This window comes from Frieseomelitta varia, unplaced genomic scaffold, assembly GCF_011392965.1.
Source record: "Frieseomelitta varia isolate USP_RPSP 00005682 unplaced genomic scaffold, Fvar_1.2 scaffold_107, whole genome shotgun sequence".
Classification (NCBI taxonomy): domain Eukaryota; kingdom Metazoa; phylum Arthropoda; class Insecta; order Hymenoptera; family Apidae; genus Frieseomelitta; species Frieseomelitta varia.
This window is the reverse complement of record NW_025108717.1, coordinates 107,991-128,413: the sequence shown is the minus strand read 5'-3', so window position 1 is coordinate 128,413 and position 20,423 is coordinate 107,991. Positions and strand designations below refer to the sequence as shown.

General features: G+C 34.5%; 1 protein-coding gene across 2 annotated transcripts in view; it reads right to left on the bottom strand.

Moving 5' to 3' along the window:
- Positions 1-1,704: 1,704 nt before the first annotated feature.
- LOC122528275 (patched domain-containing protein 3) overlaps positions 1,705-20,423 on the bottom strand; it is a 56,498-nt gene continuing 37,779 nt past the window's right edge. Inside the window, exons 4-10 of one of the 2 annotated variants that reach the window (XR_006306527.1) lie at positions 20,009-20,194; positions 18,967-19,310; positions 14,169-14,369; positions 13,324-13,455; positions 7,249-7,562; positions 3,236-6,081; positions 1,705-3,203 (exon numbers count right to left, since the gene is read on the bottom strand). Coding sequence is in view for 1 of the 2 variants with exons in the window: in XM_043653244.1 (XP_043509179.1) it covers positions 4,618-6,081; positions 7,249-7,562; positions 13,324-13,455; positions 14,169-14,369; positions 18,967-19,310; positions 20,009-20,194 (2,641 nt within the window). In the remaining variant the exon portion in view is untranslated. Of the gene's footprint in view, positions 6,082-7,248; positions 7,563-13,323; positions 13,456-14,168; positions 14,370-18,966; positions 19,311-20,008; positions 20,195-20,423 lie in introns of both variants that reach the window. The other variant, XM_043653244.1, reaches the window with a different exon arrangement.

Below are 20,423 nucleotides of genomic sequence, written 5' to 3'. Positions count from 1 at the left end.
TCTGTTTATTGGTGAAATTGTTTGAAAAAGTTTCTACGAAAGTATCCACGTGAAACTGGAAAATGCAGGAAAATTATGCACGTCGATCGTGACAAAGTTATCAAGCCTGAGAGGATTGCGTCGATCTCGTTGAAGAATGAAGGAATTTTGATTATTTGCAACAAGGCACTACTTCAAGTTTCAGAATAACGCACGACGAATATTACACGAGGATTTCGAGAGCGTGTGTGCACGTCTGGAAAGAAGGTTGTCCGAGGCTCGTGGACTGCGAAACATTGTGTCTTGATAGCGCACCGGAATTCCAAAGTAATCTCTGTTCCGATGTGAAAACCCTTTGAAAATCGCTCGCTAACCGGAAAAGCCGACGATGCAATATCCCGAAAGAGGCGGGGCCGAGACTTTTAAGCTCGGTGTTTCATGCATGGCCGGGCTCGCGAGGGCAAATAAAACAATTTCTACAAATACGATTCTTCCTTCTCTTGCCTCGTGTGTGTTTCTCGTTTTACTTTTTACGTAAGAGACCTCGTGCAGCAGCTGTGTGCACAAGATCGAAGAACGTATCGTTTGAAATTTGCGCTCTTTTGTCACTTTCACGCGTGGAATTGCAGGGATCTTGCTTGTATCATTCAAGCAGTGAAACACACATCCCAAATATAGAGAAAGTGTTCTTTTTCTTTATCAATTTTCGGAAACTTGTGTTTCGTTCAGTGCAGGATTGCAGGAATCTGTTTCACTGTCCGAGTAACATGAGAACGCAAAATGCAGAATGCATCTTTCGAAAGTTACTGCGACGTTTGTAATTTTAGTAAATGATTGAATTTGTAAAACTGAGGGTACATTTCTTGTGAAATTTTCACCGACACTTGTAATTTTAGTGTAGAAACCTACTGTATCATCCAAGTAATTGAACAAGTTATCATACAAACAAATGCATGAAACTGAGAATACAGTCTTCGGAATTTCCAACGAAGCTGTTAATAATTTTAATTTGGAAGCAAAGGAAGAGCCTGCCAGCCAAACTGAATGAGAAAAGTGCGAACAGGCTCGCCAATGTGACGTTACCCTCAGCTAGCAAGTATTCTTAGTGAAAGGTTGTGTTCCAGAATAAAGGTACCGTTCCAGGTTAAAAAATTAATTAAATTCCAATTAAATTTCTGCTAGTCAATCTGCGTTTCGGCATCAACCAGAGATTCAATTAGTTTCTCTGCGTGTTATCAATTTTTCTTTAGTGTCATTTATTCGTCCAGAGATGAAAAAATTGAAGAGAAGAATTCCATGGTGTCTGGATTTGATTTTTTCTCAATTCCTGTCAACTAATCTGTCAATTTTTGTCTGTGTTCCAAGATAATGTACTCTAGAAGTTCAATTAATTTTTCTGGACATTATAAATATTTTCTTCACCCAGTTATTTACCCAGAGTCAGATGTGAAAAGATTGAAGAGAGCTTTTCATTCGTAGAATCTGGCCATTCTCTTCCACATTAACGGTTCATCCTTCAATTAATTACTCTTTATTTCATCAGCCTTCGTTTCATTTTACTTATTTATCCAGAGATGAAAAGACTGAAGTAAAACTCTTTCATCCTCGATGATTCTTGTCTCGATCGATCGCTCGTGCATTATCCGCTCTTTTAAAAGGATTTCTTCCTACGTATTCTGCATAGAGAAAGAAAGACGGGACGAGAATGATTCCGGGACGCAGCCATCGGGAAAATTATTACCAGAATATATTTCGCTTACAAGAAGTTTTCTCAATGGCAACTGCCAGTCTGTGACAATAATGCTCGTATTCACTCATCCTCACTCAGCAACACGCATACTCGTTTGTGCTATACAGAGAAGAATTGCGCCCAACGCGGCTGGATGCATCGTTTATTTCATCCACTGTAACAATTGTAGACGTTTCGAAATAAAAATCATACACGGATTTATTCTTTTTCTTTTCGCCATTCCCCGTTAAACTTGCAATGCTCTTCTGATTTAAGAAAAAAAGACAATATATTACACAGCTTTTCTCCGGCTGACTTCACTTTTCGAGGATCGTCGATTAACATAACGACTTGGTTGAGATTCTTTAAAGTAAAGAAGGCAAACGACGTTTCGAGAAATTCTGTTCTATGTTCGTTTTCTATTCGTACGTTTGTGTTCTAATTGTGTTTTAAACGTCATTCCTTTTTTAATTGACTCGTTTTTTTTTTCTTTTTTTTTTTTTTTGCCTTCGAATCACTCTCTTAATAACTGGGACACCTTGTCAAATCACTTCGAATATGAGTCGAAAATTGAAGATCTTAGATCATTTTGGACATCTTGAAAGTTTCGAAAAGTGTTTGACAATTTGAACACTGTGGCCTTTCTCCGATATTTACGTTTGGCAGTTTTACATTGGTTTGGCACTGAATATACTCAAGCTGGCAAACCCTTTCGTAATTTCACGAGTTTCAAGACTCGAGACTAACTAAGAATTTTAATGTTCAAGACTAACCGAGATTCAATATTAATCGGGACTAAAGAATAACAAAAACTTTTAAGTTTTATCAAAACTTCCAAAACTTATGATTAACTAAAACTTTTAATGATTAAGGTATTTAATATATCTTAGATAAGATATAATTCAAGATTAACCAAGAATCAATATTAATAAAGACTGAAGACTAACCAATACTCAACATTAATCAAGAGTCAAGAATAACAAAGACTTTTAAGATTTAACAGGACTTTCAAAACTTTCAATGATTAAAATATTTAATATATCTTGGATAAGATATAATTCAAGACTAACCAAGAATCAATATTAATAGATTGAAGACTAACCAAGGCTCAATATTAATCAAGAGTCAAGACTAACCAAGACTTTTAAGATTTACCAAGACTTCCAAACTTATGATTAACTAGAACTTTCAATGATTAAGATATTTAATATATCTTAGATAAGATATAATTCAAGACTAACCAAGAATCAATATTAATAAAGATTGAAGACTAACCACGACTTTTAAGATTTATCAAGACTTCCAAAACTTATGATTAACTAAAACTTTCAATGATTAAGATATTCAAGATTATATCTTAGATAAGATATAATTCAAGATTAACCAAGAATCAATATTAATAAAGATTGAAGACTAACCAAGACTCAATAGACAAATCAAGAATCAAGAATAACAAAGACTTTTAAGATTTATCAAGGCTTCCAAAATTTATGAACTTTTTATTTTATTTTATAAACATTTGTGAACCAACTGGAACTTCCAATAGTAATTAAGACATTCAAAAGACTTTCAATGTTAATCAAGGCTCAAGACTAACCGAGTCTTTTAAGATTTTCAAACGCCTCGAGACTTTAAAAAGTTCCAAGACTTTCAAGGCATTTGAAATTTAAGACTTTGAAAACTTTCAATACTCGAGACTAACCAAAGCCTTACTGAGCCATTCAAAATTCAAGACTAACTAAGACCCTCAAGACTTTCAAAAACTGATCTCTTCGAAGCTTTCAAGAATTTTGATCTTCAAATCACGTTCAAGGTGATTCGAATTTATTATAAAATGTACAATATAGATTACAAAGTATCTCAGATCTCGTCACTCGTTCGATTTCGTTTCGTTATCGCGCAGTCAACGTCGTAAACTTACTTCGTCGTTATTTCACCGTCGAGAACGCATCTCGTGATAAGGCACGATCAATGATTCTTCGAATTTTGTGCTTGAAAAGAAAGAATTGACTTCATCGTACGATAACGTTCTCGTTTTGATTTCCATTTGAGCAGGTTTGTCCTTACACTCTATGTGTATCCCCGACTGACTTCGTGACCACGGTAACTAGGTGGTTGTCTGCTGGTACACCTACTACGAACTACCGACTCAAAGCTCTCGCCAGAACTAACGTGGAGAAACAAGTTCGTTAACATGCATTCGGTACTCAATAGTAAAAATGTATCAAATTCACTGTTTACGACCCGACGCGTCAGCCCGATCTTTTTAAATCCGTCAGTCTGTCCTTCGTACTTTCGAACAGATAATTAACAGAAAGAAGGGCAGACTGAACGCGAGGAGAATTCTCAAAAATACAGGCTCACGTAACTCTGTGTAGAGGGTTCTGTATATATTTCTCTACGATACTGTTCCTCGCTTAGAGCTCACACTTGAAAAACGAGTCTCTCTCTCTCTCTCTCTTTTGATCACTCGAGTTCTCCATTCCGAGATGAAGCACACGACTTGCAGAATGATTCCTCCTTTCCAAAAGATTTCTTCTCTTTACATGTTACTTTTCTCTCTGCTGGTGTACCATATGCCCATATGAAGCAAGAAATTGTGTCGTTCATTTCTATTCCAGTCAGATTTCTATTTACAATACCTATATTCTCATCAGCTTCCAAACAAAATTCTCCAAAAATTTCCTCCTCTGTTCAATGTATCGTATTAGCTACTCTTCCAGAGACTTGATCATCATCCAAGACAGATTCTCAAGAGATCTCTTCCTTCGTTGAATATACCATATATCCAAGAAGAAATTGTTCGTTTCTATTCCTATTCTTATTGACAAATCTCCCAGAAAACAGAAAGCAAAGATTGGACTGTCCTCTGCAAGCCTCAGCTCAGGTCGCTCCTGTCATTCTTAAGGTTAACGTGGGTCAGTCAGGTACCTCGACGAGTGATGCAGATTGTGATAGGATCTACTTCTCCTGTGATCCCTGTTTAGTTGATTCGCTGGACTCTGAGACGGATACGGTCCCAGGTACGACACTGTTCTCGCTGCTCGCCGCTCCTGCTCGTTCTGCGCTCCTTCCCGACTCGTCCCAGAGTAATCTGGAGGAGGTGCAGCTGCTGGTGCAGCTGCTGGTGCAGCTGTCTGGAACTGCGACATGCCGTAGAGAACTCCTATCGACCTCCTCCAGACGTCGTGCCTCCTCTGGTTCTCCTGCTCCAGTTGACCTTCCCTTCGTCTGCTCTGAGAAGAACCGCTTTCCGTAGAGTTGCTGTCTTCGCTGGTCCCTAGGCCAGGATCCCTGTCCTCGAAGGCGGCTAGGCTCGTCGCGGGACTGCCCTGGAGGCTCTTGGCATTGCCAGAAGAATGATAGTAAGTCAACGTTGGATGGGGGATCACGTAGGGCTGCTGGAGCTTGCAGTTCAGATCCTTCTCGACGTCTTTCTTGTCTGACTCTGTCTTCTCGTCCTTGTAGGACGAAGGGCCGAAGAGAGAGAGTAGAACCGGAAGCAGGAACATCCCGTGCATAGCTCCTATGAATATCACGAGGAACACCATTTTGAAGAACACCATAAAGATGTACGTTCCTGCCAGGACCAAGGCGATCAGGCCGAGAATCGTTGACATTGCCCCTTGCACGATTGGCAGGCCAAGACTGTACAGGCTTTCCTTCACTCTGTCCTCCGGCGTCTTTTGCTTAGAGCTCATGTAAGCGTAGCAAATGTGAGCGGTGAAGTCCACGCTGAAGCCAATGCACATGATCAAATTGATCATGGATATACTGTCCAGATTTACGTCCCACAGAGCCATGTATCCAGCCACGCCCAGCTCGATGGAAATAATGCAGAAGGCCACCCAGAGGCAACACAGCACATTCGGGATGAAGATGAAGCTGATCAGCATCATTATGAGAGCGCCGAAGACCATACATTGGATACTGGTGGGTTTGACCAGCTCGAACTGGTCGAAGAACACGAAGTAAGGGTGAAAGACGCTGGCGTTCAACGGAGACTCGGTGCAAATTCGACGTAGCTCCTTCACCATGTCTTTCTCTTGATTGGTCCCACTGACGTTCACCGCTTGAATGAGAAATCTGCTTGCTATAACGTGTTCCTCGGTTTGGTCTAACTTCACATCCAGAGAGAAGCTGCTTCTAGGCGACAGCCAAACGTCTTTCAGCACGTTGATGAAAGTTTTTTCGTCCCTGATTTCTACATCGGTGGCGCTATTGTTGACGTAGCTGAGGAAGCTTCTCAGCCAGCTCTCCGTGTATATGGGAGCGCTGCTGATGTACTTGCTGGCCTCCAGCGATCTTGTTAGGTTCTCCATTTGTTCCTGAATCACTGGATTACTGTAATCATATTTTCCGCTCACTACCACCTGAAACAAAGCAACGAAAGCTTTCGTTGTCAACCTGCCAACTTCCATTTAAATTTCGCAATTTTGCAAAATTTAAGAAGATTGAAATATCACCAGAGAGAATCTTTCTAGATGTTATAATTTTATTTCTAAATTTTATAATTTTATGATCTTCTATTTAAATTTAAGGAGATCAAAATATCAGAGAGACTGAATCTTTCTAGATTTTATAATTTTATGATTGCAGTATAGTTTACACAGAAATAAATAAATATTTCAATAATTATTTTGAATTAATCAATGGGAAATAATTTCAGTGAACATATTTATTTTATTTTTCATTTCAAGGGCTACTTTGCTTCTCCACATTGATGCAATTCGCACTCACAACGAATTATTTTAATTGCAGACTAAGAAACTTTCCTCGTTTTACTCTCATTTGACGGAGATCTACGGATACTCAGAGAAGAGAATGAAGTATGAAATTATAAAGAGCAAGTTTCTATGAACTTGAAAGTCCCTCTATTAAAGGAGACAGTAATCAAGCGTTTCTCAGCCACGCCTGGTTTGTCAGAAACTGGCAATTACGAGGTTCTAGAGCGGAGAACGTGAATTGAAATCAGAAAAATCGCGAATAGCACCCGTGTCTGACGCAACGACAGTCACTTTTCTTCGGAACAGCGAAGTCGGGAGAAAGTTGACCACGTGGCAACGTAATTACGAGTGGCGAGTCACACGGATGAATCCCTGGAGGCTGATCGCGAGTTCCTGGACCTTGGCCAAGAAGGACTTTCTCGTTCTAGGATCAAAAATCTGCATTCGACTGTGTCTGACTAATAGATTAAACATAAATATGATATATAACACGAATATAATTGGAATTCTTTCATAATTATAAAAATCATATATTGTAATGTATAAAAATCATCAGACAACAATTAATAATAAATTAATGACAATAACCGCTCATAGACGACACCTAACGTTGATTTAGGTTCTCTGATAGAATTCTGCAAATCACATTTATATTGAATTTATAAGTTTAATCACAATTCAGCGAAATTCAGTACTCTCATGCGCCGAGATTGACACAGAGAAGTCAAGAGAGTGTACAGGCAAAATCTCTGAGGTGTTGATAGTGATAAATCAGTCCAGAATTTAGCGTTTATCAGATAACAATCATTGCACCTGTATTCTATAAGGGAATTCCCGGAAATAGTAGTCCTGTCGGTCGTAGAAAGCGATCGAGTAAGAGTCGTTCTTGGAGAGCTTGCGACGATCCAAGCCCTCCTGAAGAGTCGTCAGACCGTAAAGAGCACCAGCGAGGTAACAGGCGAATATCAGGATGATGACGGCCTTCACGGGTCTGCAGTTCAACGCGACAGCCAAGTAATCCCTGAACCAACTCATGCATCCGTGTTCCGGGTTATCGACGGGGTTATACGGATCGTCTGGGTCCACACCGCCGGTGCACAGCGCCCTGTAGAACCACGATTTGTTCGCTGAAAAAGACAATGACGTTCCTTAATTATTTAATCTCCTTGAAACGACTGATTCTTTTAATTATCCCTTTTTTAGGATATTTTTTTAGGATTATATATTATTATTTTTTAATTACTTAATCTCTTTGAAATGACTGAACAAAAATTAACTAATTATATTAATATTATAAATATTAAAGCAACTACTAACTATGTTAATATCATAGATATTAAAGCAACTACTAACTATATTAATATCATAGATATTAAAGCAACTACTAACTATATTAATATCATAGATATTAAAGCAACTACTAACTATATTAATATCATAGATATTAAAGCAACTACTAACTATATTAATATCATAGATATTAAAGCAACTACTAACTATATTAATATCATAGATATTAAAGCAACTACTAACTATATTAATATCATAGATATTAAAGCAACTACTAACTATATTAATATCATAGATATTAAAGCAACTACTAATTATATTAATATTATAAATATTTAAAGAAAAAACTGTATTGTTTCAGAGCAGGTATACATATACACTTCGAATATATGTATGTAGCATTTTCAATAACAGAATATCTCGCTGAAGTTGCGAAATGGCACTTGTTACAAGAACCATAATTTATAATTATAATTAATAGAATTATATGGAAATATATTTTTACTTTATTTTAGAATCATACGTTATGAATATATTTCAGAATTATAAACATGTTTATTCTGTTTTAGAATTAGATTTGTAAGTTATTAGAAGTTGAGTTACGTCCGAATTGTATTGAATATTACGAAATGGTTTTAAAAATTTTGTAGATTTCTTGTTCATATTTTAAAAGAAAAAAAAGTTGGTTGGCTTCGTTAGATCAATTTTTTGAGTCAATTTCAATATCTCAGAACACTACTATTGTGACATAGTTCCCTAAAAAGGGCATAAAACAAAAATGAGAGTGGAATATACTTTTAATTAATAATACAATACACAATGTATCAGTGTAAGTCATATTTATTGTAACCGAAACAACTCGATAATGGAAAACTAACTACTAAAATTTGCTATAAAATAAATTTCGTTATCTACGATCAAATAAACTGAACTATTCATCTCCTCGCCGACACTGCGGAAAAATGATGATCAAGATTAATTCAAATCGTTAATTCCGTGAGAAATTTCTCCCACTGTCTCTCTGGCATTGAACCTCGCAACTAACGCGATGTAAGAAAAAAAAGAAGGATGAAATTGTTTGTTCCGGCAAGAACAAAGGCGATACGCATTCGTTTAACAATTGCACGCGCCGAGTGACAATGTTACATTAAAACGCCAAGCACGCGCTCATGATAGGGACAATCGGTTTCCAAGCATGCGTTGACAACGTCGCCACCTTTGTTGACTGTCAATTGTCAATAATTCTTCTTTGATCACGGTGCCAATTTTTAATGATAAACTCCGGTGGACCTTGAACCTATGGAGACACCCGTATAAGGACACACACGCGTGTAAATGACGATAAAAATTCTCTAGCAATTTAATGACACAAACGACACCAATTTTGGAGGAACTTGTTGTTAGTCACAGGATGAAGAAATTCTTTGATAATAATAAGTTTAACGAGTCCAAGTGAAGGACAAAAAGTAATAAAAATTTGTAATGAGAAGTTCCGCTGATTTTAAATTTTTGGAGAGTCAAATGTATAAAAAGTCTTCAATTTAATTTAACAATAACTATAACGATTCAATGGATTTAACTTGACGGCACAAACGATGGGAATTTTCAATGAAAAGTTCCACCGAATTTGAATTTCTGGAGAGATTTAATCACGTCATGTTTAATATTAAATGTATCTTAATAATAATAATTGGTGAATTTAATTTAATAACAATTAATGAATTTGATTCAGTGGCACCAATTTTTAATGTTAAATTCCACTGACTTGGAAGTCTCTGAAGAAACTTGTCACACGTACAAAAATAAAGCCAGAAATTCTTGATGTGATTGCTCCACGTGAATCATTTCCTTTGAATCATTTCTCTACACTCGTGATGATGAGTGAATGATGGAAGATGAATCATGATGAATCGTCTTGTCAAACTTGCAGAGAATCGCTTTAATCGAGGATCAAGCAATTATTCATCACAATATTATAACTATATATATTATACACTTCAAAAATTATACGTTACACTTTATTAAATTGTATACTTGTTATATAGTTCACGTTATGGATTGTACTTTAATAATTGAAAATTCCAAATAATATCAAATGACAGTAAGAGAAAAGTTTCAGAAAGTTTTAAATAAAATGCAATAAATACGTCATAAACTGGATTGGCAGTTAATTTTAAACTACCTGAAAAAGTCTAAATTAACTATAAGCCAACAACAATCAATAACAATTGAAAATTACATAGCGGTTGTAAGCCACTAAGCAAAAATTCGAAGAACTATCTAGTTCGATGCCAAATTTCCACGCTTTCCAATAGTACCGATTAATAATTAAGAAACAGTCGAACATCGGTCGATTGAACAAAATGATCATTAATGATCCTCGATATTGCTACTTTCACTAGAGTTCCGAATACAATTATCTTCGCGAAGATAGACGAGGAACACTTTATGTATCTTCCTTTCTTTTTTAACCATCGAAAGCAGGAAGAAATTACGCAAAAACTGGCGAGATGACATTGTTCATAACTTGTGGACAATGTCTCAAGAGAAAGTGACGAGGTTACGTAACAACAACGGTGATCTAACGAATTAGCGATGCTCGGACGTAACTCGGGCTTTTTCTCACGTAACCGAACACTATCCGAGATCCAACATGTTTCGATTCTTCGTCAGATTGGCGAGAAACAGAAAAAAAAGCACCAAAAAAAAAAAAAAATACAATTTTGAATTGAAAAGAATCACACGCCGATTAGCCTGTATTAGTCACGTCGAAGCGATTTGTCGTCTAAACGAGAGATTTAACACGTTTAATTGAAACTACCGATGACTAAAGTGTAAAATTTGTAGCAAAGAAATTAAAATTAATTTTATAATACAATACACAACGTTATTTATATATTTATATATTTTACATTATTTATTATTTATTATATTTTTATTATATTGTATTATATTATATTGTATTGTATTGTATTATAGTGTATTGTACTATATTATATTGTACTATATTGTATTGTATTGTATTATATTATATTATATTATATTATATTATATTATATATTTTGTTACTTATTATTTATTATATATATTATATAATATATATAATATATTAAATATATTTAATATATATTACTAATAATATATTTAATATAATTTAAATATATATTATTAATAACATATTAAATATTATACAATATATTACAATATATTATATATATATTATTATTTATTATTATTATATTATATTTTATACTATCTATTTATGTATCCTACTAAAAATCATTCACTCTGAAAACACGCTGCTGAATATATAGAATTTCTATTTCTAACTTTATACACTTAAATTAGAGAGTTTAACCATTTTGGTAGCGTTAAGCTGACAAGACTTTGCGAAGAGAATTGTCCGAAATCTGTGATCGAAAATTGAAGAGAACCACACATCAAAATTATGAGTATCGTCAAAGCGATTTATCGATTGGTAACCGGTCTGGGGGATAGCAAAGGACTTCCTGACGCATCAAACTACAATTTATAAATCGTTTTGGAGAATTAACAACGGTTGGTCAGGCTCTTCCGGCTTTCACGATCGAAATGGCCAGCGATTCGCAACGGCTTTTCCCTTTTAATACTCGCCTGCCAATTTCTAAACGCGAAACAATGACAATTAGGCGACTATCTGTTTTAATTCTTTGGTTTATGTTATTTCCTTTGGAACATTCTTCGAATACCTATTGTTAGTTATTATAAGTTACTTTTGTTAAGCCATTGTATCAAAAGTTTTGTATGACTGGGGATTTTTATGCAAATTCATAGTTTTCTAGATATAATTGTAATAATAATAATGGAACCTAGATGCTACACAATTACTTTGTTCTCTAATAATATACTAATATATTAATGTATATAATTAATAATATATTAATATATATAATTTATTAAATTGTTACCAATATTGATTACCTTATTAATATATTTACTAACTTACTATGTTATTTATATTTATGTTACTATGTTATTAGTATATTTACTTTATTACATAATTAAATATACTTTATAATTATTATACGTATATCGTATAATTTATCAATAATTCACTTTTACCTTGCAATCAGTTACAATAATCAATTTTATCGTTAATATAATCCATAAAATTTACTAAATTAATGCAAAAGAAAATGAATAATTAATCGTACAAAATTAATAACTGGACTAAACTGAATCAATAATAAAAGTCCACAATTTCTATATTCAAACTGATTCGAAGTATAACAACATCTAAAGTTCTAACAACCAGTGAATTCAATCTGTTTTCAACGTTCTCATACAGCGACAATTAACACACCGCGAGCTGTCTGAACTCTTGTCCTCATTCCCGCCTCAAATTTCTCAATTCCAACTTTTGAAGAAAGAAAAAAAAAAAAAACAGAAGAAGAAAACCGGACAAAACTAGTTCGACAAGTTCCTCGAGACAGCCAACACATTTGGAGAAACGGCGCTGGAAAACGAAACTCGAAGTGGATACACCCGACATGATATTTATGTATGCATCTTCACGCAATGCCCATTCTGTTTCTTTCTTTTTTCTTCTTCGTCTCTTTTTTCTTTTCTTTTTTTTTTTTTTTTNTCTTTTTTTTTTTTTTTTCGTTGCATAACTCGTTCAAGAACTCCACGGACGTCGCGGGCAAAAGTAAGAGGAGTTCGACGATCGTGCGTTGCTCATTTCGGTTACTACATCCGACGTAACCATCCTGTTTACGTGGTACGTGTACGCACGTGACGAGGGCAAGCAGGAGAGCGATTTAATGGCCATAGAAGACGTTACCCGGAATACTTTCACAGACAGCGGCTGCTCGAACGAACGTATCGTTGGTTTTGTTTGAACTTTCATTTACAATATTTCCCGCTCGCCGCCGGGACTTTCTATGCTAAGCAGTCGTTACTACGCCTCGACTTCCTACGGACTGTTGTTCCCTGATTTTCATTTCATTTTCACCTGGCAAGCCGCGACAGAAAATCCTCTGATCTACGATCAGTCGACTGAAACTCATTCAGCGACTTTGAATTTCAGACAGATCGTTTGAACTATGTTTGCGAAATATTGTCGATTATTAACACACCGAATGTAACAATTATATTATGTTATATTATATTATATTATACTATGTATATTATATATACTATATATGTATATATATTATATATCATATATATTAATTATAATATATCATAATTCATTGCAAATATCGTATCACATTAAATTATTCCGTTAAGACACTCTTTTACAATATTATTTGTATAATAATTATTATATAATAATTGACAGATTTGTGATTGCAATTTACATTGCAAAATTACAAAAGATCATAAATTGACAAACCGATTGAACAAAACTCAATTCAAATTAGAAAATTACAAACTGCAGGTTGTACTATAATTTACAATGATATACGAAAACGATACTGTTATATCATTCAAATGGCATAACAAAAATTACACCAAGAGTGACTAACGGGATAATTTCAAGTTGGACAGTTCGTTAAGTAACATATAATTCGAATTTACTTATTTCTCCATGTTCAAAGGACTGAAACGACTCACATGATTTAGAGAGGGGCTGCACCTTGCAGCACACGACACTGTGAAGGTTCTTCTGCTCGCAGTAACCACTAATCGCCACGCAGCCGGTGAAGAAAGTCAAATGGAAGACAAAAGTGAAGACCACGGCGAATCCTGGCCAACAATCAAGCGATAAATCATTTTAACCGAGCGCGAAACTTGTCTTATTAATAGACCGTGGATTTTCATGCATTCATATAATGAAAACGCACGCAATTGTATATGCAAAAACGCACGAGTTATATATAAAATATGCAAAGAAGAGCGTTAATTATAATTCTGTGTATAAAAAAAAATAATTATAATTATTATAATATTATAATATATATTATATATAATATTAATATATATTATTATATATAATATTAATATATATTATTATATATAATATTATAATATATATTATAATATTATAATATTATAATTATTTTTTTATTATACACAGAATTATATTATAATATATATTATAATATATTCAATATTATATAATATATAATTATATATTATATAATATAATATTTAATTATATTATATATATACTATATATTATATAATATAATATTTAATTATATATTATAATATTATATATATACTATATATTTTATATATGCTATAAAATAATTATAATTATATAATTATGACAATTATAATTATAATAACCATTACAATAATTATTAAAAATAATTACAATATTAAAAAAATAATTCTATCTATAAAAAAAAGATAATTTTCTCTTTTCACTTCGTTGACAGTGTTTGTGAAAAATATAAAAATGCATGTGAGAATCCGCGGTCGTTGATGTTCAAGTAAAATCGCGCGTTAGAAACCTGAGTAAATGCAGAAGATCTGCACAGAGGGGAAAGGTGAGAGGATGCCGATGAAGAACGATATCATGTCAGTCAAGGATGTGATAGTGATGGAGACGGCTGCCTCGCTGAGAGTCGCGGCCATCCTTTCCGGCACCGGTTTCATTATGCTCGTTCGTCTCCAAGCTGCCAACATGACGAACGTGTCGTCGATCCCGATACCTGCGAACAATTTAACCATCTGATCAGCAGGGAGTGACATCAAGTTGATTAATTGCAGCGAGCAAGCGTTAGTTAGAAGGTTATTATAGTAACAGTAACTGTATAGTGTAATTTGTTTCTCGTGAATAAGATTATTATGAGTGGTTGTGACACGTGTCAGACCACGATTTAATTTCAATCTATTTCACGCAACTGTACTTTCCGCCTTTTCATTGAACTTTGATCTTGATCTGAAACGTCTAATCTGAATCAGTCGTTTCAATGTTTCAGTTTAATTGCAATTGTGAATTTTAATCTCGGCTTTCAATACTCGGCTCAATCTCAATTCTCGATTCTCGTATTTTAATTTGATTCTAATTTCAATCGCTTTCAGCTCAATTTTAATTTCAAATTTTAATTTCAAATGTTTGGTCCGATCTCGAGTATATTTCAATTCGAACTTCAACTTTTTCCATTTAATTTCGAAAACGAAATTACATCCCCTTGATCCAGTAACATTCCCTCAATTCAATTTCATTTTTCCATCATAACGAAACGTTTCGCTTTCCATTGCATTTACCTTGCAATCAAAATAAAATATTTAATTCGACTCAACTTGACTTTCCTGTACAGACATTTCTTTTCTATCGTAGAATGAAATTTCTAAAGATGATAAATTTAATCGCTTCACCTGTTCCAGAGATCGCAGCTTCTGTTTCCAAGTTGCGTATTTCTTTTCTCCTTTTTTTTTTTTTTTTTTTCTTTTTAATATCCACAAAAAGAAAATTCAAATTACAGAGGATCGAAGAGCTGTAAATTTGCAAAAAAAAGTCCGATTCTCGATCTACTTTTCATTGATCGACCAGTGATGAAATATAAATTGTCAAACAGCCCGCGGTTTATTGATTTAGTTGCTAACAAAAGTAACGCAATGAAGACAGTAGAAAATAAAACGTGACACAAGCCGAGTCATACTGGGAGAGCGATTTGTCGCCGTGAACATTCCTCCTCCTCCCCCCTTCGGTCCCTGTGTCGGTATAAAAACGACCACGGTGCCATTATCGTGATAACAAGGCGGCAGTTAATGCGTCGAGTGAATCAGAATGGCTGGCTTATTCGTGATTCAGCCCGTCTACATTTGGACGGCGATTTATAACCGCTAATAAACCGCGTTTATTCAATTTCAAGCAAGGACGAACGATTTCCAGAACCCTTGCCCGCGTTTCGCCCCTCCGAGAGGCTTTTCCACTCGATGATCTTCGACTTCCGATTATGCTTCGCAACACCGATCGCTTTTGCATCTTTAAATTTGTGTATAATATATATTATGCGTACCTTCAAATTTATCTAAATATATATATATATATAATATATAATAATATATATTTATATATAATATATAATAATTAAATATTTATATTTAATATATTTATATTTATACAAAATATATTTATAAATATTTATATTTATATAAATTTAAATATTTATATTTTATATATTTATAAATATTTATATTTATATATAATATATATAATAATTAAATATATTATATATATATATATATATATATATATATATATATATGTGTATATTATGCGTACCTTTAAATTTATCTAAAAAAAATATGTAACTTTACATAGCAGGTACTTTTAAATAACAAAAAATGACAAATTTCCAGAGCTGGACAAAACAATTGATTAATGAAGATCTTTCGACTAACTTTCGACTAATTTTATCAATCAATCAAATTAAAAATTTTAATCGACAAAGGCCAATTTTCGTTGAAGAAGATTAAGAAGAAGAACTACTGTGAGAAAATTAACTCTTCAGTCTGTACACTGTACCGATTTCTCCGCAACGTTTGTCAGAAGTTTCGATAATAATGAATTTTATTTTTAATTTGCTTCATTCCGCGTCATTTTGGAGGGAACCAATCAATCCTGATCTTCAACCACAATTTAACGATGAATTATACTTTCCATTTGTTTGCGGAGTATCGATTTTTAAAAAATTTATAATTAATCTTATTAACAAAATTGGACATACTGCACATACTTATCGTGTGAAAATATTGAAGAAACACTGAAACATTGTATAGAAATACTATAGATATTTTCATCTAAGCCTGAAATCTTGAGCCTGTTCTCATGGAAATATTCTAAATTTCTAGTGACAAAATCTTACTGTTAATTCACATTGATAAAAGATCGGTAAATAAATGTTATTATTACCAATTGCTACGAAAGAGATTGGCCCCTCAGCTTCAAGACTGCGAGGATCAACGAGATGCATAATAACAATAATAATAACTAATCAAAGATTGTGTACACTAGAGGGAAGCAACCGAGTCGTAACGCAATGGTCATTGACGAAATTGTTACGAAATCCGAGCCGATCGCAGAAACAAGCTGGAAATGGGCGAACACCGAGTGATTTACGTGAAAAGCGGAAGTCGCCGTCGCGACTTTTCCCTTCCGTCGTTACGCTCGTTTGCACCAGTCAACCACGATCACTGTACCGAATCTCGGTTGAGAAATCTCTCCTTGTTCCTTCTTTTTCAATCACCAGCCTTTCCAAATGTATTCTTTTTTTCGATTTTCATTTTTCACTTTTAATTTTTTTTTTCTTTCTCTTTCCTCTTAGAGGTAAATTTTTGAAGATGCAAAAGTACTCGATACGAAAAATTATGGAAGCATAAAATTCAAATTATTCGTCTCTGATGAGATTTATACAGAAAGAGGTTATTTACGAAATTAATTAATTAATTAATTAAATAATTATGAAATATTTACAGCGTTACGTCGGTTAATTTGAGGCAATTATTTATCTTCACATTGAACGAAACGTTTCGTTTGATTTTACAAGTGCGAGTTGACACGTTTCGTGGAATTTTTACGAATTTTGAAAAACCAAGTTATTAACAATGCAGTTATTAACGCGTGCAATTATTTCTAATATTTCTCAACTACTAGTTATTAATTCAATTAACGATGAATATTATTAATTTAATAGCATTTTTAACGCACTTGTACACAAGTGCACGGAAACGTACAAAATGTCCAAGGAACTTCGATAAAAAAAAAAAAAAATTGCGAATTGATAATTTCAATCACTTTGATAATTCCTCATAAACTGATCGTTTGCTGATCGTATTAATATTCTTATAATGCAATTCTGCTAATTTAAACGACAACTATCCCTAAATTACAAACGAATATAATTATCGTTATTTCAAACGATACAAGAATTAAGAAGAAGGAAATATTACACGAGTGAACGTGTCACGAAGAATATCAATTTTAGCAGGAATTTTGCCGCGTTCTACGAATTACAATTTTCGACAATCATTCTTCCAATTAATGTGTTGTCACAATGCAACGTCAGTGATCATTCGAGGAGTTCATTCGAGTCACATCAAGCTGTGGTTTCGTTCACGCTCATTCTCAGAATCACTCTCCTGCATCCGCTGCATCTTCAGACTCGCGACCATTCCGATAATCTGGAAAACACGAATCGAAAACCACCAGCGGGAGTCTAAATTTTATTTTCTCAAAGTTTCATCGAGACTTTCAGCGCGTCGTAGAATTTAATACTTAACCCACATTTGACGAGTTGCGTCGCGAACGAAAGTGCACTGAACGTTAGTGAAAAGCGGTGCATTACTCTTTTGTAAAAATTCCACAGACTCGTCTGTCTCTACGCTCAATGAATACTGATCAACTATCGTTCTATGATCTTCTTCCTCTTCTGTTCTTCTCGGAGGAAAGTTGCGCTGTTTCTTTGTCTCATCATCCGTCCTGTATTATTTCCTTCTTATACGTTTTCTGTTATACAATCTGTTATTCCAGACGCTGCAACGAGCGTTGCATTTCTCTTAGCTTCTGATCGTTCGTCGTTGAATTTCGGATGGTCGTGCAATTTAATTAAACATTCAATATTCAATTTAATTTAACCCAATGTCTGATCCAACTTTCGACGTTTCAATTCAACTTAATTTTTGTCAAAAACCCAGCACCAGGCAGCTTTCTCTAATTTATAATGATTTCAATATTGGAAATATAACATTTATTATATTTCTAATAAAATCATTTCAACGTGAATGATCTATTCTTCCCCTCGTAAATGTAATTCGTTCAGGATCTAAGTACAGTGTATACACAGTGTATCAATTCCTTGAGTAAGCCTATTATTACAATGAAGAATTAATTTCTCGAGCCACTGTAAGTATCGTTTATGACAAATAAAGTACAATAACCTACATTACTTACATCATCTATGTATCAGAGACAGCTAACTGGCGACCCGTGCCCCTACTCTCCTAATCTACCCCCTCCACTGCACTAAAATTTCCTCGCCTCTCTTCTCATTTCAATGTAGGGGAAATCGATGCAGTGGAGGGGATAGCGCTAGCGGAAAGTAGGGGAAACGACCCGTGGGGCCGCCAATTAGCCTCCTCTGATCTATATAACGAATAAATAAACAAATAGTTAACCTTACTTTCACAATAAAGAAGCAACGTCACTGCTGAACGAATTCCCAGACAAATGAAAGAATTTTTAAAGCAAATCCGGCTCTTCTTCAGGTACGAATTCAAGTTGAAAATGCCGCGCCGACTCACCGATCATGAGGAACGGTGCGGCCAAATTCAAGCCGATGAAGTCGACGCCCAGGTATATGCAGAGGCCAAACGCTGCAACCGTGGCCATCGCCGCAGAAACGTTCCCGAGGAGACCCAGCCACGGCTTGCTGCGCACCCAATCGGTCATCATGCACGTCACCACGGAGAACAGAGCCATGAGGATGAACGTGCTGGAGAAATAAGGCACTATGGTCTTCGTGTTCTCCTCCAGTTCCAGTTCCAGTGTCCTCGAGGCGAATCTGGCGGTGGCGATGTGCTTGAACATGTTCCCTTCCTCCACTCTCCTCAACGTTTCGAGAAACGCTTCTTCCCAGGCTGCTCCACTGTTCGTGACAATGCAAAACCGAATTACTATTTGAAGACGATGAAATAATATGCTATCGTTATTGTGAAATAAGAATAACAAGTAATAACTAAATTTATAATAGCGTCTGTTATTTTAATGATAATTTAATTTAAAATAATAGACACTGCTATTATAAAATTGTAATTGGGATTAGAATTAAAATTAAGAAACTGAAGTACTGTCGCAAGAATTTACGTACACAGCCAATTCAGAAAAATTCTTCGCTATAATTTCAAACACATTAGCATTGATGTTGATACTAGTTAATGGGCATTGATGATACTGGTATTGACATTAATATTAATTAACTTAATTACTCGCTGATACTCATCGATCATCATGTGTAACAGATATTGCGTAAATCATACTTGTGTAATAATAGTATTTAGAAACGTAAAGAAAAATCAATTTACGGTGACTCTCATTAGCAATAATGCAAGAGAGATGAGATTGGAAGAGTCACGTAACGTTTAATATATGGATCATTTAATGTAATTCGTGTGATTAATATTCTCGAACATCTTCAGAATTCTTTTGACGTTTACTTGATCAATCATCTAAAATCTGATCTATCAATTAATTAAAATACTCAGTATTGTATAATTCATTAAATATACACGCGCACGTTTGTAACACGTTTGATATAAGCAAAAAAAGATTCGAGATCCAACTTACATCGCATCCTGACGAGCATTATCGGCTGTGAGGAAGTACGCCAGTTGCATGGAGGGCACAGACTCGATGATCAGGTCCTCGTTGATAACGCTACCTCCGAAATAGACTGGTAGCAGGTGGATGTCCCAAGTGATGGGGTTCAATGTCACGGGGAACGTCAGGTTCAGCTCCCTCTTCTCCACATCCCTGCAAAATGCTACCGACTACTTAGACCTCCAAATAACACGACAACTGGTCTTAAAAATATTTCTACCCACTAGTCTTATTTATATTATATTAGATATAATTATTAGAATATAATTATTGGAATTATTTTAGAGGATGTTAAAATTAAAATTGAAATTAACGTCAGAGTTAATATAAAAAAAAAAAAAAACTGAAACATTAAAATTGATACTGTCTTAAAATTAAAGTT